At 41.5% G+C, this 24,268-nt stretch overlaps 2 protein-coding genes across 3 annotated transcripts; one reads left to right on the forward strand and one right to left on the reverse strand.

Annotated features, from left to right (window-relative positions):
* Window positions 1–6: 6 nt before the first annotated feature.
* Window positions 7–18,470, reverse strand: ASB14 (ankyrin repeat and SOCS box containing 14). Of its 2 annotated transcripts, XM_037383486.1 has the most exons (13): window positions 18,075–18,470; window positions 17,666–17,771; window positions 17,432–17,570; window positions 14,505–14,571; window positions 10,080–10,291; window positions 9,496–9,551; window positions 8,000–8,131; window positions 7,747–7,905; window positions 5,613–5,858; window positions 3,851–4,022; window positions 2,387–2,930; window positions 1,349–1,502; window positions 7–584 (listed from the first exon to the last, which is right to left on the reverse strand). In XM_037383486.1, the coding sequence occupies exons 5-13, from the start codon at window positions 10,205–10,207 to the stop codon at window positions 391–393; spliced, it is 1,785 nt and encodes a 594-aa protein (XP_037239383.1). In that variant the 5' UTR covers window positions 10,208–10,291; window positions 14,505–14,571; window positions 17,432–17,570; window positions 17,666–17,771; window positions 18,075–18,470; the 3' UTR covers window positions 7–390. The 2 variants fall into 2 exon arrangements, with proteins under 2 accessions (XP_037239383.1, XP_037239384.1); XM_037383487.1 differs by lacking the exon at window positions 14,505–14,571.
* A 99-nt stretch (window positions 18,471–18,569) lies between these two features.
* PDE12 (phosphodiesterase 12) lies at window positions 18,570–23,345 on the forward strand. Its single transcript, XM_037384701.1, has 3 exons — window positions 18,570–19,878; window positions 20,892–20,970; window positions 21,714–23,345. Exons 1-3 carry the CDS (start codon window positions 18,607–18,609, stop codon window positions 22,154–22,156), a joined length of 1,794 nt encoding a protein of 597 aa, XP_037240598.1. The 5' UTR covers window positions 18,570–18,606; the 3' UTR covers window positions 22,157–23,345.
* Window positions 23,346–24,268: the final 923 nt, after the last annotated feature.

Genomic DNA, 24,268 nt, shown 5'->3' on the forward strand with positions numbered 1-24,268 from the left:
AAAAAAAGAACTATGTCCTTTCCTGGTTTTAGTTAAAGGTCAGGGTTTTAACTAAACCCTGCATTTAGCCCTGCGATGGTGTGTGTGTGGGTAGCGTTATTTGTTACAACAGGCTTTAACTTAGCAATAACACAAGGTTTGCAGCCCTACACTTTACAGTTCCTGAACTTTTCACACTAAGCATTTAAAATACTGTTGTTGTAATTTTCAGATAGTTTATATTCCACTAGGTATGTAGAATGGGATTACCAATACTTACATTTTGGGCTTCTCCCCATTTTCTTCAGGGGATGAGAAGGAAATGCTGGTATTATTAATAAAATCCCAAAAGAAAGAAGCAGCTGCACAAAGTCTTACCCACATCACCATTCCCTTCATAATACAGAATAATTACGTACAGTTGAGGTTGTAGGTTCCTATAAAGTTTTCCTGTCCATAAAGATCGTATTCCTTGTACAGTATGTAGTCTTTCAAGCAGTTTGGCAGTGGAAGGAAGCTCATGAAGACAGGACAACGGAGACGCAACCGGCCCATGCAATCCCGTATCTTCAGACGACAAAGATGCTTCAGAGAGCGAGGATTTGCTAGAAATGAGAAGGTGAGACTGATATTACTAAATTATTGTTAATTTTTGTTCAATTTATTCATTCAGTACTCTGCTACCTTTCAATTTTGCTGTGTATTCATCTTGTGAATAGACAGATTAAATGAATGTGGCTGTCCCTGGACAATCAGACCTGTCAGGGTCCAGCCTTTTTATCTCAGCCCATATATCTCAGAGTTACAATCATTGGCTTCTACATCAACAGATTTTGTTTCTGTCAAGTTGGCCAAACGTAAGTTTTAAGTAGTGAAGTTTGGGGAACGTACTTTTAACCCCAAATAACTGGTGCCAGTTTTCTGTCAACCTGAGGGATCTACTAAAAGTAGAATTTTGAGTCACTACTACTTAATCTGTGTACAAGCAAAAAGGATATAGAATTAATCTAGGCTAGAATTAAATCACTCTACTAAAAGAGTGATTTGTTCCATCAGCTTGAGGCAGGGGGAAAGGCGCTTCTCCCCTTGAAGAGGACTGTGTTGTCTACATTGTAATTGGAAGTTCCCAAGTGCTCTACATAAACTGCAGTTACTGTCTATCAGACTTGAGAGAAACTTAGTTCAAATCCTACACGGACTGATTTTTAAGACTTCTCTTACTGTCAAAACCTAACTCTTGGCCTAACAAGAGTGAAGGAAAGCACCAGTCTGAGGTAAAGAAAATGGCAACTAAAATACTACCAACAAAGAAGGCCCCAATCCCAAAACAGCTTGTTTGTTATTTCAAATGTAAACACCAGATACTCACTTAAAATCAAATTGATGTCTGGCCAGAGTTCCTGTTCTTTGAGAACCGCTTCCAGCTTCCAGCAGATATTAACGTGATCGACGTAATCCAACATCACTCGCACTACCTTCCCAGACAGATGCTTCAACCATGACAAGGTTATCACTTCGCAGAACTGATAGAAACAAAATGTTTAATAGGATAATATTCAGGATGATATAATAGGAAAATACTCCTGTAAATTGCTCCCACCTCTGCAGACAAGAGCAATCAAATAAACTTCAGCAAAACGCCCGGAATGAGTGTTCGCTCAGTCAGGGGAGCTGTGGAGGCTGTCACAGCTTGCATTATGCCTCACTAATAGAATGTGAAAATCCGAGAGATGGGTTATTTTGTACTAGGTGCAAAAATGAACTTCAGCAGCTGTATATTTGGTAACCAAGTGCTTAAGAAGCGCTACCACTCCCTAAGTGGAATTTAGACTCGTGTCCTGGTGTGCTGAACCAGGGGACCCACCAGCGCAGTGTGTGCCACACCCCCTTCAGGTTAAAGAAGAATTTATTAGGTTCAAGTGGACTTTACAAACTGCAAAACAAGACGTTGATGGGTGTCTGTAGGAACCTTGTTTTTTCAGTCCAGGTTTGTTAAATAATGCTCAGTGCTTATCACGCCAGCTCCAGGGGGTTGCCTTACAACAGCCTTCCAATATTAGTGTTAGGGTACAAGGATACGGGACCCCCCAGTGAGCTGGCCTGCAAGTCCCTGCTTTTACAGCACGGACAAGACTGCCCCGGGGAACCCATTCTGTACTGGTTATCAGCATATCATTAGCTGTATTTTCACAATTCAAAAATACTGTTTATGATCATGTGCTGTCATGAACCAGGCTTCATGGCAACATGATTTAATTCTAGTGCCTTGCCTAACCCTAGCTTTATGTGTAAACTGTCCTACAGTTTCAAAACTTCCTTTTCTGACACTGCATTAAATGTATTTTCATTTAGTTTTAGGAAGGATACCAGCAGTAAAACAGTATGTGAAGCCATCTGATAGACTTACCATTGTATCTTTGATAACAGTAGAAGTCCATCCCGCAGTCACATACTGGGAATGCGAACTGTTTCCCCGAGGGCAGTCAAAGCAGCGGTGCACATCGTACCCATAGTTCATCAACATTCTTAACATGACTTCATCTTTCAGAGCGTACTGCAGAGCCGATGGGAAATGGGTTGTATTCACTCTGCAGAAGTAATTGACATTAGCTCCATGTCGGAGCAGTAGATTCATTAACTCATAGTTGCCCATTCTCAAGGCTATTTGGAGGCAGTTGATGGGATCTTGGTTTGGCAGGGCACCAGCATTCAACAGCAACTGTGTTGAACAGATATCCCCGTTGGAAACGGCAAAGTACAGTGCTGATTTCCGGTGGTCATCGTAGCCTTTACGCACTCTCTGATCCAGCATAAAATTGGCATCAAATCCAGACTGGAGGAGAAACTCGAGGCACTGAGGATGTGCTCCTGCTGCTGCTGAGTGAACTGGACTTATCCCACTTTCTTTAATGGCATCAAAATTGGTAACTGGAACTAAATTTTTTAGAGCTCTGAAGAATTAAAAAAATAAGAATCTCAGAATCTTAAACATACAAGTTCACCCAGCTCGGTGTTTTAATTTCTCTGTATTGCTGGGCTTCAGAATTCATCGTGACTGTATACAATTGTCTTAATCTACCAAATCAGTACCGTGGCATGCTGTACCTCTGCACTGACTGGAATTCCTAACAGTTACGTTGTTAGCTAGCGTGGATACTGACTTTACACCTACTACACATAAATACTATTTTATTATGCTATTATTTATGAACAATCCCATTCCTTGCTAGAGGATTCCTGGGTGTCAAGAGGACAGTGTTCTTGCTTAACCTATAGCAATTAGGTAATTAATAGCATATAATATATTGTAACATGAATACATATAATACATACTGTATACAATCATTTAAGTATAATTAATATATTTAAAACATTAACACAGAAATTAAGAATCTTCAGATTCTTAACCACAATGCAACATTCCTAGTATTGAAGACTTGTTTCCCACTTACTGGTTGTGATTTTACTATAAATATCTTTCAGTAATCTTCTGGTATTTAAAATAGGGATAACCCTTATACCCCAAGACTATTTGTTTATTTAGTACGTTTACCTTCCCGTGATGGGGTGGAGATGCGGCATACCGAAAGAGTGAGGATGTCCCAAGAACCTCAGCATCAGACTGGACAGTGTTACTATTTATGACAAGCGGGGAAATACTGTAGGAATCCGTATGTTCATCCTAAAATGATGATTCTGTCCTGACTAGCCTCTTACATTCAGACACAGTAAACTCTTATTTACATGGTCAAAAACAATTCCTTCTACAAAACAACAGATGTGCTGCCTGCTTTAGGTAAGGTAGAGTTAACAAAATCGATATTGCTGATATGACCATTAATTGATTTTTTTTTTTAGTATATTAACTCACAGAAAGTGTCCTCTATATGCAGCTCTGTGGATGGGCAAATGACCCGAGTGCTTTGGTACGTTGGCATCAGCCCCATATTCTAGTAAAAGACTCAGAGAATCTGGATTTCCTCCTCCTGCTGCTTCAAATAATACAGAAGCACAATCCATCGCCTGTGAAAGAACATCTGCACCTGGAAAGAAGCATCAAGGATTTCCACAGTAGTCACTGTAAATACCCAGCAGTAATTAGTGTCTCCCATCCTCCAGTGACAGGGTGTTGTGAATTCTATTCTTCACCAAAGAAAATCCCTAGGGGCATAAACCTTCTTGTTGGATCCATGATTTTAGATCTGTTTATGCAATCCTGGGAACGAGAAGGTCCCAATTGCTTTGAACACAATTACACAGTAGGACTTGCTGCTAGAACTGGGCAAGCAAAGGGTTTGGCTCTTATTCATAAAAACAATTGGGTATTGGCTTACATATAATGCATTTCAATTCTTCTACTTTACAAAGACCAGACATGAGAGAACCCAGCACCAAAACAGTTCATACAATCCAGTTCCAGTGTTGCTGAGCCATCATATAAAATTCCTCACCATCAATGTTGTCAGGCCTTCCCTAAGATGACCTGTCTACATTGCATTTAAAACCAATTTCAACTACTCCCTACAATATTTATATATTATTTGAATATTATGAATATGTAGTCTTTATCAGGCCTTCACTTTACATCACAACAATCCTCTTGGTGCAGACAGCATTTAATTTTCTTCAGTAAGGGAAGTTACTTCTGCTGTTATTTCTGCAGGCATATCTTACAATAACCAGTTTTAATCTAGTCAAAGAACTTTCAGAAAATAATAGAAATGTGTGCAAATAGGCTTACTACTTTAGCAGAAATATATATCTTATAACATGAAATTTAGATACATGGGGAATTCTTTGGACTGACCTCTGCTCACGAGATTTGGGAGTCTAATTCTTCAAATAAATCAAGATGCCATCCAAAAATGCAAACAAAATATCTCCTGCAAGGCATCCAATTTCTTGTACATTTGCAAAGCATTCACTGATGACTACTACAGTTCGCTACAAGTCATCTCTAAAAATGTATTTTATATATGTTTGGATCCATTTACACTACAGGCTATATACCCAGTAACATGGTAACAGCTCATTTCTGTTCAGTAATGCAAAGTTTTACTGGCTACTAAGCTAAGAACAGTTTTTCCCCTCTCCATTTAGGAATAATGTTCTCTGTTGGAAAGAGGCTTCACTTTGTCCCACGTGGGCTTTAAACGTTTCAGTGCTAGCACACATGGCTGACAGTTGCTGCTCACTTGACCACCACCACTGAACCTACATGTTACTAAATCCTTCCACTGAGTTGTAAAACAGAACCACAGAACAGCAGAGGATGGAGAGGACCTCTGGAGATCATCCAGTCCCTGTCCTCAAGCACAGTCAGCTACAGCAGGTTGCCTAGGACAGCATCCAGTCAAGTTTTTAGTATCTCCAAGGATGGAGACTCCAGAACTTCTCTGAGTGACCTCCTCCAATGTTTAACTGTCCTCACAGAAAAGAAGTGGGTTTTTATGTTCAGACAGTATTTGCTGGGTTTCAGTTGGTGCCCATTGCCTCTTGTTCTGTTATGAGCAGCACTGAGAAGGATCCGGTTCTGTCTTTACATCATCCCATCAGATATTTATAACACTGGCAAGACAGACCCCCACCCTGAGCTTTCTCTTCCTATAACATCCTATATAATAAAGTCTCACCTTTTTGCAATAAGAGCTCCATGATTTCTGTATGTCCAATCTGCGCAGCCAGCGCTAGAGGTGTGAGCCCATATCCGCTGCGAGGGTCGGGATCTGCTCCAGAACGAAGGAGCAGCTTTACCAGATCCTTCCTGCCTAGTCTGGCTGCCTCGTGTAAAGCAGTCCTCTTGTGGACACACTGCAAATTCACTTTTGCACCAGAATTTATCAACAAGGAGGCAATTTCATACGAATCTTGTTTAATTGCTGTAAGACAATAGTGAAGTATTAGCCAGAATTTTTGTTATTCAACACTACTCTATGCACTATGGCTTACGTTATGTGGCAGCCCAGGAAAGCCTGAGCTGTTCCTGGCAGTGTTATTTATACAGGGAGAAACGTCACACTACAGTGAAAGGTTTAACTTATCAACAAGTCTGTTCTTTGTTTCCAGGATAGCATTAACTATACAAATGAAAAACGGTATGGTTATCTCTTTTTCTCTGTAATCCTCTGTTGGGTTTGGTAAACGCAACAGAACGCGGCTTTCCTTGCCACTAGATGGAGATCACATACAGGGACTTGCTGCAGGCAGGAGCCCACTCTAATGCTCGTAAACGCTTACCATAATATGAAACAACGTTTAAAATGACTGTGTCATACGCCTTCTTAGCTTAATAAGCCTGATCTGTTAAGTCAATAAGGATCTTAAAAGAGTAATTTGCATTGGCTTCAGTGGATGGAGTGAGCAAGCAACACCTTTCCCTCCTCTCTTTGATCTTCTAGGCTGCGTGGGTTAGAACATCTGCTTGGAAGACCATCGACAGCACTGTAACCTCTGATGTCCCATTATCTGCAACCTACATGGCTGCTTTAGATAAATCCCATATATCCCCTTCTTGGGGGATGGTGCATTTTAATATAGTGCGCTTCAAAAATATTCAGGAACTCTGCATCTTTTCTAAGCAGGTAGCCCCCACTAGAAGGTTTAGTCATTTCAAAAGGATGGCCTGGGGGGTCCTACAGATGGTTGGTAGGCTTTTTCCTCTTCCTTTAACCACAGTTTTGAAAAAAACACCCTTCCAATATGGAAAAACATGAAGGTTTGTCCAAGAAACTTACAGTACTCCTTTAGAACTCAGACAATGAGAACATGCGTTCCTTTTTTTTTCGCTAGGACCCAGTAAGAATAGCAGCATCATAGCCCAGATTGAAGGAAGTGAATTAAATAAACATAGAAATTTTTTAAAAACGATCCTGGCGAAATATAGTTCTTAACAAACCAAGAATTACAGTTCTCGTGCAGGATCAAATTAAAATGGCATTCATGCTACGTGTGATACTAGGTATGTGACCTTGTTGTTCAATTAAAAAAATTCACAGAGAAGTGAACCAAGAATTTGGGCCTGGCTAGTTTCTTCACGTGTCGTACTTGGATTAATTCCAACAATGCCTGAATAGGGACAAACACTGTTTTGCGTTCTAAGTACTGCAGATAAATCTGGCTGGTTTGCTACAATTTTTGAAAATCAAAACTAATTACCACAGGTTTTGGAGAAAGAGAAGCTAGTAGAATGAGACAGATACCATGTAAGCAGAGAATATGAATGTTTTATGCCTGCAGGAATGAAGAACAGTAATAGCCTGAAGAAGCAGGAGCTGGTTATCTGGCACTGCTGTATAAATGAGGCTAAGGAAAGCAGAGGAAGACACTCTGCACTTCATGGAGAAAGCTAGCTGATTCTTTGAGGAAAAAGATGCATGTTCAACCTGAACCTCAAACTCTTTGTAACTGAGAGATGGCAAACAGTAGGCACCTGGAGCTCCCTGCATCGGATCTGACTTTGGGGAAGGATTTTTAGCTTCTCGTAGTTCTATGTTTCCCATACTTCAGTAGATCGATAAGCATCACACTTTAAGTAACAAATAATGCTAAGAACTCTGTGGTAACAGTCTCTAACTTGGAATTGTCAGGTCATTTAAAGCCCTGATACCATCTAAGAAAAACAGACCTGTTCAATACTGAGATTAACATTTTTTTACTCCCTATAGCAAAATATTTTAGATACTGAAGTATGTCAAATTGAAACCTAAAACGTGTAACTGTAATCTCACCCCATTCCCTCACCTCTCCACCCCTAAACCAGGTATTCACCTATAACTAAAGGAGAATCTCCCTCTTCATTCTTAACATTGGGGTTGCAGCCATTGAGCAGGAGAAAGCGGACGTTGTCTGCAAAGCAATTTCTTACTGCCACCACGAGAGGTGTTTCCCCCTTTAGAGTCTTCTGTTCCCATGTAATGGCACGGGAGGCTGAAACACAGAAAAGCAGAACACATTTGAAGCTGGATGATTCATCAAACTGGACTTTGTAAAACTTTCTGGTGGAAAACCAGAAGGACTCTACCTTTCAAAGTTATTTCAAGGATGTTCTTATTTAGTTGTGCTGCAGCTTCATGCACAGGAAGCCAGCCTTGCTGATCTGCTTCTTCAAAAGCTGAACTGTGCCTCACCAACTTCATCAAGGCCTCTTCTTGGCCTGCAGTATTTTAAGACAGACGCATCATATCCTGTTACTCATCATAAAACAAAATGCACGCAACTAATATATTGAGTGCTATTTATCCCACCAGCATATCTAGAATAAACAGCTTGCTTTGTCAAAGCAGTTTTTTCTCAGAGGGTTGTTTAGGTAAATGAAACAATCAATGATTGCGTAGACTCACAAAGCAGTTTGAATTATACTTCAAAAAACCCTTACTTATAATAGAGCGACTAAAATACTTCAAGTACAATTCTCTGTTCCATAGTTCATGGAAGTTTAATGTATAAAGTATCCTAGCGAAACTGTAGGAAAAAATATTTAGGTTGGCAAAAGTAAAATGAAGCTGATTCAACAGGGATGAGACCTATCTCATTATTCCACTTTTACTAAAAATCTTATTGGATCTTTAATCAACACAAGTGATGTTTTCAATTTTATATCTCATTGAGAAACAGCAAAACTTTCTCAGCTGGAAAGCCTGTTTAAGTACAGGCCTGGTTTCTGCTCTTGCTTCTTATCCCATCATTCCTGGGAGAAGGCAGTCTGCCCTTCTGTTAGTTACAACTACAGGGTGAGGAGACAGACTGCTCTTGATCTCTGCTGCTCAAGTTGTACATACATAAGAATTATATATTCATAAGGCCAGACAGCAAGATGACTAGAGTTTAGACACATTCTCTATCGTGTATGGAATATTTATAGCATTTGCTTTTCTAGAAAAGACTTGGTTTCTTGATTCCTACGCCACTAAATATCTCTATAACTATTATGATGTGTGTAAGGATTGAACTGAAGGTTCCCCAGTGCCAGACGACTGTCCAAACAACTGTACTCCTTATGCCCGCTGTTTAGTTATCCCTGTGACCCAGTATATAAATTGATTTTACCACAAAAAGTAGAAGTTTCAGAGAAGACCAAGAGCAGCTCATGTTGGAATACACTATAAAGTTTGGCAGTTAAGGAACAATTCTGGAACACTCTTCAGGTAGAGAAGGGATTTTAATCTGGGTATCTCACAAAGTGGCAAATGCTTTCATGAAGTATCAATTGACTAGAGGCCTTGCCATCCTGTTGCTTATTTTACAAGCAATGCCTGGCATTTCCCCCTAGTTCCAGGAGATGAAGAACTGGAATCTCTAAGAGGAGTGGTGTTTGAACCTATCCCATATTACCATGTTCCTATCTAATGAGTTAGCTTTCAGGTGTCTCATTTTTAGTTGCCTTACTCCTCCCAAGACTACATAAAGAAAAACTCACTTAAATCAGGTGATAAAACACCTAAAATGTAGGCATTGTCAACAATGCAGTTCCCAAGTGATTCCCAGGGGAACAGGCTTAGCGTGGGTATTTGTACTTACCCGTCCGAATTGCTGCAACTATCTTCCCATGTTCTTTACTTGCAATATACTGGAAACTGTACAGAACAAAAGCAAAATGAGAAGTAAAAATTAATGTAAACTTCAGGATATAATTATACTTCAATTTAAACACTCAAGTCTAGACTACATGTTAGATTTCTGTAAGCTACCTAGGCTTTGTCAGGGTTTTTTTAATGCACTAAAACTCTTTTTTGTTGGTCTTCCCGTCCCACTACAAATATTGGACTTTTCACACAAAGGCCAACAATTAAATACTAAAATGAGGGAAAGCTACCATGCCAATCTATTTTTACATCACATACTTATCTTCTTCATAAAGCCTTGTACTCATTTAGATATTGATGTAAAATGTCACCTGAAAGTTTCATACATTCCATATTTTCAAGGAAATGGGTATACGTTTTCAGGGAGAACTCAGAACCAGTGAGCTACCAGTGGTTTCCAGTATTCATGAGACAAGACCAGAGCAAATACAATATACGGAGTCACAAAGGAAAATAAGGTTACCACCTGCTTATGATAATGCCAAGAAAACACCCAAAAGAGTAATAATAACTTACTACCTTTCATCCTCTTTTGCACTGCCACTTGCTTCAGCTTTATGCCTATCTTGTAAGCTTTCCTGAATAGCTTGTTGGGTAGGGATTTCATCATCAGAATCATCATCAAACATGTATGTAGAATTATACATAGCCAATCAGCACAACCTGGATCACTTTTTGTAGGGAAACACTGCTTTTTAGTTGGAAGCAGATGTTAAATCTTCAGGTGAAAGCTGGAATAATAGAAATAACAACCACTGTTTAAGTATCAAGAGAAATGAAACATAGTTCAAAATAAATGAATCAGAACTTCTTTATCTCAAGCTCCTGCCTTCTCCCAAGTATTTGAATTTGTACTGCAAAGAGTTATTCTATTTAGAACAGAGTAAAGGTTTTCCATCTCAATAGCACCTGCTAGCTTTTATCTCTGTTCCACAGACTGAACGCATGGAATAGCTACTTGCTCTGGCATTACTTACTAGAAAGCAACAAAAATAAATTAAACTTAGTTTTCAGATAAATAGTCATTCCCTCTTAAGTCTTTTAGACACTCAAATATCATCACAATCATTCTCTGATGTTTCCTTAGTAGGCGAACAGATGTTCAATACGACTCAGAACGTTTTTTCAGTTTGTTTACAGAGGACCTGTAAGTGAAGGGCAAGTGAAGGACATAAAATTTTTTAATAATAGCTTTTGTTCAAATTGTTTCAACAAAGATGTCATTAGGGCCATATCTCATAGTCAGGAAAGTATTGTAATTTGTCCTGTTATGTGCATCAGCCTTTCAACTGTAACAATATCAAACTCCATACTTGAAAAAAAGACCAACTGTACCACCTTATGTACATAATCTACAGCCATAAACTTACGATTCTGCATTCTTCATCAATACATGCCTGCTTTTTTCTAATGCTTGTAAGGGATATATACAAAATACTGCAACAATATATATCCCACTGCAGGCAGAAATAAAACACACTGGTGTAACCACAACGGAGTTTACAAAAATTAAAAAAAAAAGCAAGAGTTCAATTAAAAATATTTTTAACCCTTTAAGATTGTAATACAAACAATGGAGCATATAATTAAATCCCATTGATACTATCTGTTAAGTCTACAAGTTAAAATTTAAGAAGAAATCATTAAAAATTATTGATGATCAAATCAGTCATTAAATAGTATAATCTGTGTAGATGTACAGTTATATGCATAAGCAGTCACACTGTTCCTCTGTATATTCAGCTACATGCTATTAGAGATTAAAATCACAGACGTTCTTTTAGGCTCAGACCTCTCATCTATTTCAGCTTATCCAAACTTCCACTTCTGTCATTCAAAACAGCTGGCCTAAAAAACCCAACCAAAAATACAGGGCAAAGTAAAATACAATGAGTAAGTAAACCAAAGCAAATAAATAAATTGGCAAAATGAACAAGCAAAGCAAAATGAAGGAAGTTGTCAACATGCCCGTTACATGTTTGGAATAATTCTAGAAACATCTTAAAGTTGAAGCAGCAGTAATTCACAGCAAACCTGCACCATCTACCTTGTTACCTGACCCATCTAATGTGTGATTGCAAGGCCTTGCTCTGTAATTGCACATGTAGCAAAAAAGAGAACTGTATTAACAAAATATACAGACAAGTAACTGTTAGTATTCAGTTATACCTATAGTACAGTGAGTATATAAACATTTTAAATCTAGGCTATTTGTTTTTGTAAAAAGGCTAGTAATTTTCCTGTGAATTGAGAAAACACACTCGTTTTTTCTCACCTTCAGAAAGAGGGAAGACCTCACACTTTGAAGAACTGATTATTAATCTGAAAGTGATATTTTCAGGATTGAAAACGATCTCTGTAGAGCCTATGTCCATTAATAGCTCACTATAAATACCTGATCATAAGATACTCTGGGACTTCCTCCATGTTTCTTTCACATAGTTTAGTTATGTTTTAATAACCTGACCTGACAAATGGTGTCAGCAGAAGAAGGAATTAAAATTCTTTACAAAGGAAAAAGAAAATTCTTTGTAGAAATACCCTTGTGAAAAGTTTTTGGAATAAGAATTTGAGAAGTGTAAGTAGTAACTATTACATTATGGGAAGAAAGTTCTTCAGTGCTTTCCTAAGAGAGTAAACTGAGGATAATGTTATGGGCTTACTTAAAAGAGTAAGACAGCATAAAAAGTAAAATCAATAAAAGTAAACATAAACACGCAAAGAAAACCAAGCAAGAATCCTATTAAAAGTAGCTGTTTCTGATTGCTTTATCACAATTGACATATTAATATAAATAGAAAAACCAAACAAAAGATAAACATACAGAGTCTTTAAAGGGAAAAGCAGTTTCAGAAAGACAGACCTATGCTGAAAACTTATGCTGGTGTAATACAAAATAAGCAGGGAAATGAAGGGCACAGATGCCTAGTCGTAATAGTGACAGTAGGACAGAGTGAGACTTTCATAATTAAGTAAATTCTCCTACTGTATTTTACAGAGGGATCCTTGCAAAGAAATTATGATGGCTGTGTCAATGCAAGGTGGAAATAGTTCTTTGTTAGAGGAGATCTAGGAAGAATGCTTGAGTAATTTTTTTTTTTTTTTTTTGAGAAAAAAAATGTGGAATCAGTCAAGGAATTGAAACTGGACTGCGTCTCTGGAGCAATAGGGAAGCAGACATTTTACAGCAGATGGTCATAAGGAAGACTATCATTTATTCTTCCCAGAGAATTTGGAAAAAAAACCATACAAAAATCAGAATATCTGAATTAAATCCAGAAAAGATGAATTTGCTGAAGAAGGAAGGCATCAGAAGTACCTACTATACATAGTTAACTGATTCTCATACTACAATTTTCACTGTTGCTATGACAGGACATAGACTATACATAAATCCAGACTGAAATCACAGAATGGTCGGGGTTGGAAGCGACCGCTGGAGCTGATCTAGTCCAGCCCCCTGCCAGAGCAGGTTCACCCAGAGCAGGCTGCTCAGGGTCACAGCCTGGCAGGATTTGAATGTCTCAGAGAAGGAGACCCCGCAGCCTCCCTGGGCAGCCTGTGCCGGTGCTCGGTCACCCTCGGAGTGAAGAAGTTCTTCCTCGTGTCAGATGGAACTGCCTGTGTCTCAGCTTGTGCCCGCTGCCCCTTGCCCTGTCGCTGGGCACCACTGAAAGGATCCCGGCCCCGTCCTCCTGACACTCGCCCTTGAGGTGAGATCCCCCCCAGCCTTCTCTCCTCCAGGCTGAACAGCCCCAGCCCTCTCAGCCTTTCCTCACAAGGGAGATGCTCCATGGCCTCCATAGCCCTCCTCATCATCTCCATAGCCTCCGCTGGCCCCTCTCCAGTAGCTCCCCATCTCTCCTGAACTGGGGAGCCCAGCACTGGGCACAGCACTCCAAACACAGCCTCACCAGGGCAGAGCAGAGGGGGACAATAACCCCCCTCGACCTGCTGGCCATGCTCCTCCCAATGCACCCCAGGGTCCCGCTGGCCTTCTTGCCCCCAAGGCCACGCTGCTGGCCCATGGGCGACCTGCTGCCCACCAGAGCTCCCAGGTCCTTCTCTGCAGAGCTGCCCCCCAGCAAGTCAGCCCCAGCCCGTGCTGCTGCGTGGCGTTGCTCCTCCCCAGGTGCAGGACCTGACGCTTGTCTTTATTGAACTCCATTAGATCCCTCTCTGCCCAACTCTCCAGCCTGTCCAAGTCTTACTGAATGGCAGTGCAGCCTGCTGGTGAATCAGCCATTCCTCCCAGTTTTCCATCAGCTGCAAACTTGCTGAGGGGTACACTCAGTCCCTTCACCCAGGTCACTGATGAGCAAGTTGAACAGGACTTCAGCCAGTTCTCAATCTACCTCACTGTCTGCTCCACTAACTCACACTTCCCGAGTTTACATATGAGTATGTTATGGGAGACAGCGTCAAAAACTTTGCGGAGTTCAAGGCAGACAACATCCATTGCTCTTTTTCATCCACATCCCAACACTTAACACCTACTAGCCTTCCACCCACATGATTCAGCATTCTTAATGCTTCAAGTTCATTGACTGTAATGTTTCTCAAAAAGTGCAGGCTATTTTCATTTTCTATTAAGATATATTTTGTGCTTTCCTACCCATTAACTTTTGGATGAAAAATAGATTGGGCAGCACCTAAACGTATTTATATATAAAAAAAAATCCTTTAACTAGCCCTTTCGTCTAATTCGTAATTATGAATATCTGTGGAAAAAGGGACAGGCCTAGTGCTCAGATGAGACTGAGTCAAGCTAGCAGGCCCAATTTTTAATGTAAAAGTCATAGGTCAGATGCACATGAATTCTGTGCACATTTGGGTACTTTGTTGAGGGTAGAAGCATTGATCTTCCGTAAAAAAGGAATTTATTGTTGCAATTTCTGTTGAATTGTGGGTTGAATGCTCACACTTCAAAGAAATTATACTCACTTGGCTTTATCCAAATGATTGGCATCATATCAAAAGCAACTTGGGATACTGCTCAGCTAACATTTCCCTGGTGAGAGAAAGGAACAAAGCAGTTATTTGTGGCTTGGTGTTAAACCAAAGAGGGGTTCAGTGTATATTTTTTGGTTGTTGCTTGCTTGGGTATTTTTTTTTATTCCTTTTTTTCCACGCATGAAAAGCATTTATTTTGGTGTGTTATTTCAATAATATGAAAAGTTATCACTTAAAATATTTAAACACATCTTGTTTGAGCACCTAAGAAAGCTTTCCAGAACCATGGTAAAACACTTTGTTACTGACTTGGTCCTGTCCCAGCCAGCTCTGTCTAAAAATAATCCATGGATATAAACACCATCTTCTGGTGCAGTATCCTGAGGAATAACCTTCAAGAAATAAGTGTTCCATGTAATTAAACTTTCAAAGCTGTTTGCTTTTTGAGGTATTATGGCAATAGCAAATTTTCAGAAGATCAATCCAAAATGAGCATAATATAGCAATACCTTTCTTTCAGTACTACTTTTATACAAAACTATAAAGATAACAGATTTATGTGTGTTTCCTAATTACCTTTACTGTGGGTTATAAAATAAGGCTTTAATCACACAGACAAATATGTACTCTATAGGCTGTTTCATTGAGTGGAGCTCCAGGTCCAGTGACAGAACTACCTTAAATTTACCTCATTTAAGGATGTTATTTAACATGCCTACCTTACCAAAGAAATAAATGTTTGTTGTCAAATTGCAGTGAGTTAGTTGCAAAATGAACCTTCCAGGTTCAGGATTTACTTACTACATCTCACCACAACATCAGGACTTGGATTAAGAATATATGCATTTATAATATATCTCTACCTGAAATTCATATCCCAGAAGGTCAATAGGGATCCTGGTCTTCCTAGCATAGTTTTGCATAGCTCCAGTTAAGAAAGCTGGAGTAAAATAAAATCCCGACAGCTGAAAAAACATGGGCTTCCCTAATTCATACCAATCCTGGAAACAGGAAAATGACACACTGAATAATCACGGACAAATCCCATACTGTTCGACTATCTTCTACGTAACTGTACTCAGAAAACCTAAGTGAAGTCTATATCACTCCTTTCCCAATACTCCATTAATGCAAAGGACAAATTACATGAAAAAAATATATTAAATAATTAGTAGTACTGTCTCTTGTACATTACCTGCAAAAATTTCACCTTTCTAGAAAATCTAGACTGTAGCTCCCTAATGGTTTTAGACTTTGGTATGAATCAAGACTAATTCTTAAGAGCACACAGATCACAAGAACATCATTAGAAAGTTTTATAATCATATTTCTGCTTCTATAAACTCCTGTAGATTACCTGCAGACAACTATCACAAGTTTTCATATAATGTAATAGATAACACCTTTGAACTAAAATTTCAGTTGGAATAAAAAGTTGTTAAAGGTCCTAAAAGAATCCTTTATATAGATGTGTGTTTCACACACAATAAAAATCTGTAAAACATAAAAATGCCATCTGATAGCTTCATAACTGTAAGAGCCTGAAGTGGACTGTGGTATCTGGACCCTGCAATTTACAAAACCTGAATCCTATCACTAAACATGTAAAGAATGAGGATTTCTGTGCAGTTCTAAACCCATTTCTTACAAATCCTTTATTAGCCAGTAACAGGACAACACAATACACTGTTAAAAACAATATTAAAACTTTATCCAAGGGCACCGCAACTCCTAAAAAGAAAACTTTCAAGTAACTACATACACAAATCTCTAAAGTGTTACATCTCTTAAATTTCACAGGAGCTGGATATAAAGATTCTACTCCTGCTTTCAATTACATTGCCTCTACAGAAGCTACACTGTCTCTAGATATTTAGATTGCTTTTTTGTAAAAAGTGAAAACTTGTTTGGATTTGAAAATTAAACCTTTTTGTCACCTAGCAATGTCTTGATTTGTCAACAATGATCCCATTGTCTACAGAAAATATGTCAGTTGGCAAACTAGCAATAGTCCAGGCTCTCACTCCTATTGGGTCACCAAGAGTCTTACTCAAAGACAAATTATCAGAACAAGAGATATTTTTCTCCTGGAAGAAACCCCCATTTGTCATTATTCCATGTTTCTTTACACCTTTTATTAAATGCCACTTCAATACAAAGTAGCAATGTGCTTTTCCTTTTAAGAGTTTGAACTAGGTCAAGTATAAGTAAAAATTTCAATATCCAACTACATTCCCCCCCAGAATATTTACTCTCTCTCCAATTTTGTAGGATTTGTCCAGGTTTTTGTACATTCTGAACGTGGGGGGGTTTGTTACATAAACTTAAGACAATGTACTACCTTAAGAAGCTCACACACAGCTGGAATTCATCTCACGACTGTATCTTCCATCCACTTGATACAGTAATTCAATGCTGATTTGTTACTGTTTAATGTCCCAGTCACAATCAGTGACTTCAAATCACTTGATTTATGTATGAATCATCGTATTAGTATGTTGGGTCTGTCCATTTGCAAGCAGCATAATCAACCATTTAATTAACATCAAATATGTGCCGGTTTAAGTTAATATAGATATATTTTTTTAACATTATACATAACTGCATTTTAAAGTTAAGTCTTTCACTTTAAGGCAAAACCAACAAAAATCTGAGATTTTATTTAAGCAATAAGCAAGCCTTACAAAGTCAACGATGTGCTCTCATTTCTGACATGCTGCTTTAGAGTAAATTCACTGATTTAATTAAATTCAGATTTACAGAATATTGGATCAGCAGATCTTATCCCATTATCTTAATGAGTTTTAGTAGGCTAATATTAAATAAATATTAAATAAATGACAGCGGATTTTTGAAGCCTTTTTCAGCAGTCTAAAAAAAAAGCAAATACTTGTTTAAATCTAAGATAACCTTCTAACCTTGCACAGTTTGCTCCAATCTTTGGTACATTCTGGTCAAAATACAGCACCAAAACATGCTATCATGCCAGCTGGTGTCGGAACATCTCCTGTCAAATGATCATATGTGTATGGAAGATCGTTTGCAGCGTTATGCTACCTATGAGAAACAGACGATACAGAAAATGTGGTGCTGAAACCTCCACAGTAATGATATTGACAATAAAAATCAATCTTTTTTTGTTGCTACCGTACCTGCAGGTGGGGAATAAGGGCACGTTGCCCACCCGCAGCCCCACCGCCATTTCAAGCGGCAGGGGCACCCTTGCGCTTGGTACGATACTACACCACTCATATATTCCTGTGATTTAAAAAAAAAAAAAGCAAAGAGTTGGAAAAAATTTTAAGTTTCAGTCTGCCACAGGGCCTAATATAACCTGAGCAAGTCCGCGGTCTCTGCTCCAGCATTCTGCCTGCGTGTAAATTCCTCGCTACAGATCACAGCAAGAACACCTAAGAAACTGCAAAAGCCTCACGCATCAGGTAGCTGCTGCTAAGCTTGCACATTTTGTTGGATTATAAATGGAAATGTAAAGAAATTCCAAAGATTTACTGCCCACTTGGCCACATTTGACAAAGAGACATTAAAATCCCGATTTTGCACCTGTGTGGGCAGAGCCCCACGAGCAAGAAGAGCTGCAGAGAACATCGGTCCCGTTTTCTAAAGCCCTGGGCACCTTCCCAACACATTTTCACAGCCCAGGGCTATCTAAGTTCCCAGTTTCAATCCAGACACAAAACGTTTTCTCACAGAAAACAAACGCAGACACCCGAAACAAAGAGATTTATGCGCAGGCAGCGCGCACTCCGCCGCGCCCAGCGGGAAGCCAGCCCCGCCGCAGCGGACGCGACGCCTTCCTGAGGAGACGGGGCTCGGCCGCCAAGGGGAGAGCCCCACCGTGCCCGCCCGCCGCCTCGCTGAGGCCGCACCGGCGGGTTAACGGCTGGGAAGGCAGCCAGGCACCGCCGCGGGCGCCGCTGGCCGCCGCCGGGCCGCCCCTCAGTGGCGCAGAGGCCCCGCCCCGCCCCGCCCCGCGCGGTGGCTGTTGGGAGCGCGGTCCCGCCGCCGAGGCCGCGCGCCGCTCGTCGTTTCCGGGCGCGCCCCGCGGAAGCGGGCGAGAAGCGGCGCCGGCTCCATGTGGCGCCGGCTGCGCTCCGCCCTCAGGAGGCTCGGCGGCTCGCCCGCCGCCCTCCCCGCCGAAGGCGCCCGCCCGCCCGCCGGCCGCGGCGCCATGGAGCGGGCCGTGGTGCGCTGCGTGCCCTCCGAGGCCAAGCTGAGCCTGCGGTTCGTGCTGCCCGACGGCAGCGCCCGGCACATGCAGCGGGACCAAGCGGAGCCGCTGGGCCGGGCGCTGGCCCGCATCGCCGCCAACGCCGCCAAGGGCCGCACCAAGGCGGCAAAGAAGAACAAGAAGGCGCGGGCGGAGGGCGGCCCGGCGGCGGAGGGCGGCCCGGAGGCGGCGGCGGTGCCGGCCGTGCGGCTGTTCTCCCGCGACGGGGAGGCGGTGGCCGAGGAGGTGCCGAACGCGGCGGCCTGGCAGGACGGCGCCGTGCTGCAGATCGGGGAGGCGCAGTACCGCGTGGAGCGCAACCCGCCGGCGCTCACCGAGCTGCAGCTGCCGCGCTCGCTGCTGGCCGGCTTCCCCGTCTGCCCCAAGCTGAGCGCCGAGTTCGCCGCGCCGCAGCACTGCCTGTTCCGCTGGTACCGCGAGCAGCGCCCGGCGCCCGGCGGGGAGGCGGCGGCGGGCGGCGGCGGCCCGGCCTGGGTGGAGGCGGCGGTGGGCGAGCGCGTCTTCACGCCCCCCAACGCGCTGGTGGGGCTGCGGCTGAAGCTGAGCTGCACGCCCGGGGACGCGGCGCAGCGCTACGGGCCGCCCCGCGAGGTGGAGAGCAGCGGCCCCGTGGAGGCCGGGCCCGGCGCCTGCACCTTCGACGCGCGGCACCTGTACACCGGGCGGGTGTGCGGCGGGGGCGCGCTGCGCGCCGTCTCCTACAACGTGCTGGCCGACGTGTACGCGCAGACAGAGTTCTCCCGCACCGTGCTGTACCCCTACTGCGCGCCCTACGCCCTGGAGCTCGACTACCGGCAGAACCTGCTCAAGAAGGAGCTGGCGGGCTACAGCGCCGACCTGATCTGCCTGCAGGAAGTGGACAAGTCCGTCTTCGTGGACAGCTTGGCCCCAGCCCTGGATGCTTTCGGGCTCGAGGGGCTGTTCAAGATTAAGGAGAAGCAGCACGAAGGTCTGGCCACTTTCTACCGCAGGGACAAGTTCAGCCTGCTCAGCCGGCACGACGTCGCGTTCAGCGAGGCCCTGCTCACCGACCCCCAGCACAAGGAGCTGTGCGACAAGCTGGCCCGGTACCCCGCGGTGCAGGAGAAGGTGCTGCAGAGGTCGTCGGTGCTGCAGGTACGGCGCACACCGCCCTGCGTCCTCTTCCCCCTCTCCCCGGGCAGGTTTGTCGAGCGTCAAACCAGAGGAGAAGGGGGGCGAGGGATTAACAGTCAGAAACGTGGGACGGTGGTACGTTCGCTGTTAGCCAGGGTAATGGATAGAGCAGAAGAGCAACTTGGGAACAAGAACAGAAACATCGAGGCTTCAGTGAAGTGGATGTATAGAATCACCAAAACTTGGTAAAAAAGGCAATTTTTTTTTTTTTAAGACAAAGACAGCTGTTGAGATTCTGAGCCAAGTATCAATTCTCAAGTGGTATTAGCTGCCAGGCTTTTCACGGCTTACTCCCATACATCAGAATATGTATTTCATAAAACTTAAATCTTGTAAGTTGGTTCTAGATGAGATTAAGTTAATTTGTCTTGCATTAGGAATGCCACTTCAGAAAGTGACAATAGGGAGAGAAATAAGGTTGGAGGACAGGTCAGTGAGCTTGTTGATGCCAGTGGGTCTGCCAGCAGAGCACTGTGTATACGGTAGAAGTCTGTGCCAGGAATTTTGGAAACACTAACTGATGAAATTTTCTTTCTTGTGGACTGAGTAGGACTAAAAAGATTTCCTTGATACATTTATGTTCAGTTTAAGAACTATGCAGTGCTACGGTTTGCTTGCTAAAACCAGAGCGATAGCTCCAATTCTGTTGCAGAAAATAATAGTACAGAATGGTACAGCATTAGCAGCATCTTAGGAAAAAATATGGGCTGGATTGAAGGAAAAAAATACAGCCAGACCAGGCACTTTACAGACGAAAGAGCATTTGTCAAATACCTGGATGTAGTGATAATATATTGCCTCTATAAACAGACCTTCTATAGAAGATAAAAAGACCCAACTTAGGAGCTGTACTGTTCATTAGTTGTCAGGTGCTTTGACCTGGATTGCCATACAGGCATAAGCTAACTATTGCACTTCTTAAAATATTTGACTCTCTATTTAAGACTTATCAAGGATTACTTTTTCTCTTGAAGGTTTCAGTTCTTCAGTCTACAACCGATCCTTCCAGGAAGATTTGTGCAGCTAATACCCACCTATACTGGCACCCGAAAGGTAATTTTGTCATGTTCGTGTATGTGGGATTAACTGGGTTTGTAAAGTTTTTTGTCCTTTCTGGAGAGAATAGATTTCCCCCTGGTTTTTTGCAGCTATAGCCTTTTCTTCTGGAACTGAGGGTTTCTTGTCTTGTTTCTTATCTTGATGAACCAAGCCAGGCTGCTTGGTATGTGTGTTTATTTTCTTTAGAGTAGGATTGTTCTAACCTGCCTGGGAGTCAGTAGAATATAGCTGAAAGCAAAGCAAGTCACGTTACTAAGTTACTATGGTCTAAGAGTAGACCATAAAATATAGATAGCTTTGTGTGCACTCAGAGCTTCCCAATCCTGTTGTACCTGAAGGATCTGTATTGGGATGCTGCCAGGAGGGCAACCAGGCTGGGCTACAGAAGCTTTTAGAACAGATTCTCCTCTTTTAAATCGGTTTTCTTTTGGTTCTGTGCTTTTCAGGAGCAGCATTATTAGAATGGTTGCCACAAAACAGAAAGCTGATGTAATTATGGGTGCTGGCGGTTCAAGGGTTCTTGCATGTGCAAGTTGAAATTAAAACATTGTCCCTTTAAACTTTTGTAGTCACAAACTTCAAAGTCTTCTTATGAATACTATTCTAAAACGTAGTGCACAGAAAATATAAAATGAGATTGCCGTTTCAGAGCTATACGTGATACATGCTGAAGTGAGTAACTTGGAAGATTCCTCCAATGCTACTGTGAAGTATTTAATATGTTTTTATATCCTTAGGTGGAAACATCCGTCTCATCCAAATTGCTGTAGCCTTGTCTCACATCAAGCACGTAGCATGTGACTTGTATCCTGGTATACCAGTCATATTCTGTGGAGATTTTAATAGTACACCATCGTCTGGAACGTACAGTTTTATTAGCAGCGGCAGCATTGCGGAAGATCATGAAGACTGGGTCTCAAATGGTGAAGAAGAAAGGTGCAATATGGCTCTCAGCCATCCTTTCAAACTGCTAAGTGCTTGTGGAGAACCTGCTTATACAAACTATGTTGGTGGGTTTCATGGGTGTCTGGACTACATTTTCATTGACAAAAATGCTCTAGAGGTTGAACAGGTCATTCCGATGCCAAGTCATGAAGAAGTAACAACCCATCAGGCTTTGCCAAGTGTTTCACATCCTTCCGATCATATAGCATTAGTATGTGACTTAAAGTGGAAATAGATCAGCTCTTGCATGGTGCTTCTGGGGGTTTTCAAACCAGAAGTTTCATTTTCTGCTGGGGAACTGAGGTTACACCCTGGCTTGTCTGCTACTAAAAGGAAATCAGAATGATTACTGAAAAGTTCATGTGTGTAATGGTTCTGCTGAATACTATCACAGTGTTCAGAATATTTGCATGAGAACTTTTTCATTCCCTTTTTATATGCTTACAGGAAAAATCTAAGACGGGGTTTTGAAAATTGGATTATCATATACCTTTTTATTGGTGTTTTTAAAGGATTAAGAATATTTTGTCTAAAAAATATGAATTTAATCTGATTTATAAGACAGTATACAAACTGAACCCTGCCTAATTCAGAACCAAACATAGAACCTGAAAACAAATGGATTTAATTGATTCAGCCTCATTGTAATTATTGTCACAGGACAGTTTTTTTAAAAATAAGTTTGCAAATTGTCTTGCTCACCATTACTGTGTTCCAATTTTTTAGTAACTAGCATGAACAACATACTTGGACCTACCACCTTCTGAAAAGATATTCCTTGAGTATCAGCGGATAGCTCTTCTGTCAACAATCAAGCAGGTTAAAATCAAAGTTATAATTGATTTGGAAGCATTTTGCTTGCCCACTCAGTATGTGTAATGAGGGTAACTGCAGCACCGGCTAAAACTGGACTACATATTTAGGTAGCATTTACTTTGAACATCTGCTCCTCCTGTTCATGATCATTGGCAATAAATACTGAAGTTTAGGACAGCCAGCTCTGGATGGGAGGGAGCTGGGGAGCTTTTTAACAATGTGTTTTCAGGTGAGGGGGAGTTACAGAATAGTTAATGTTGTGCATTAGCTATCTGTGCCTAAATCAGAAAAAAGCCCACAAGTGACTTGCAAACCTTTAACATAATTGTTCTATTTTGTTCCTCTATTGCATACAACGACCACCTGCATCTTTAATGGTGTTCTACCTGAATTTTTTCCTTTAGAAATATAGTCTTCCCTGTTTTGTAGGAGATGATTTGGATGCGGGGAAATGTATTTTATCAAATGTATTGACTGCATTGGAGGGGTTTGAATCACTTAACAAGCTTTTCTCCCTGCATCATTAGTGCATATGAAACAAATAGCATTTGAAAACTATTTCACTCGATCTCCCTCTTTCACTTAATAAAGTTCTCTTTTCAATAGTCTGTTACTATCGTCAGTTTTGATTTTGTTCTAGTTACTGATGTCCTTCGTGGCAAAGCAAGTCTGCCCAGTTACATACCCTGTATTTCCACAACTACTCACCTCCACTGTGTTCTGGTGGACTGTAGGTTACAGCTGGGATTCAGTAAACTCCTCATACACTGCTAAAAACAGGCAGAAACTTTCAAGCAGCATATAGCTGAGGGTCATTGGTCCTGTCTCTTGCCATAGTACCTGCTAGTTTCTGAAGGGTGGTGCTTTAAAAAGCTTTTCAACATCTGCTCTTTAGCTTTTTCTATGTTAATTCCAATAAAACTACTACTGTTTTCCATTACCTCCAGGTTTCAATTTTTGCTAATCCAAATGGTAGCTAAGGGCTTTTGGATTAAAAAACTGGAAGCAAAACAGAGTGTAACATTATAAAAGTGGCAGTGAATGACGTTAGGTCGTTGAGACAGGGATGGACAGTACTCACCCACTGAAATTGGACCCCACATACTTCGGGTATGTCCTTGTTCAGTTGCTGTTCTCTTGTATGTCTAAGTAAAAGTGTAATTCAGTCTTGCATATGAGTTGAAGGGGATATCTATTCTTCTAGACTACAAAGTTGGTAATAAAAGTATCAGTGATTCATAACTAAACTACAAGGTACAGGAGTGAAGAGAAAATCTTGCAGAAGAATGGAGGCTGTATACTTCATATCTGGGCAAAGAATATTTACTAATTTAGTAAATGAGGGAAAGCTTACACCTGAAGATGTAACATTTGCAAGCATATGGCATCTTAAAATAATGACAAAAAAATAATAGGACAATCTGTTCAAGAAGAAAAAAAATCTTAAGTATTAACACCTGGGGAAAAACCACTGAAAATAACCACGTTACAGCTGAGCCAGAGGCCACCTACAATTTGCCAGCTCTAAAAA

Source organism: Falco rusticolus, chromosome 4, assembly GCF_015220075.1.
Source record: "Falco rusticolus isolate bFalRus1 chromosome 4, bFalRus1.pri, whole genome shotgun sequence".
In the NCBI taxonomy this organism is placed as follows: domain Eukaryota; kingdom Metazoa; phylum Chordata; class Aves; order Falconiformes; family Falconidae; genus Falco; species Falco rusticolus.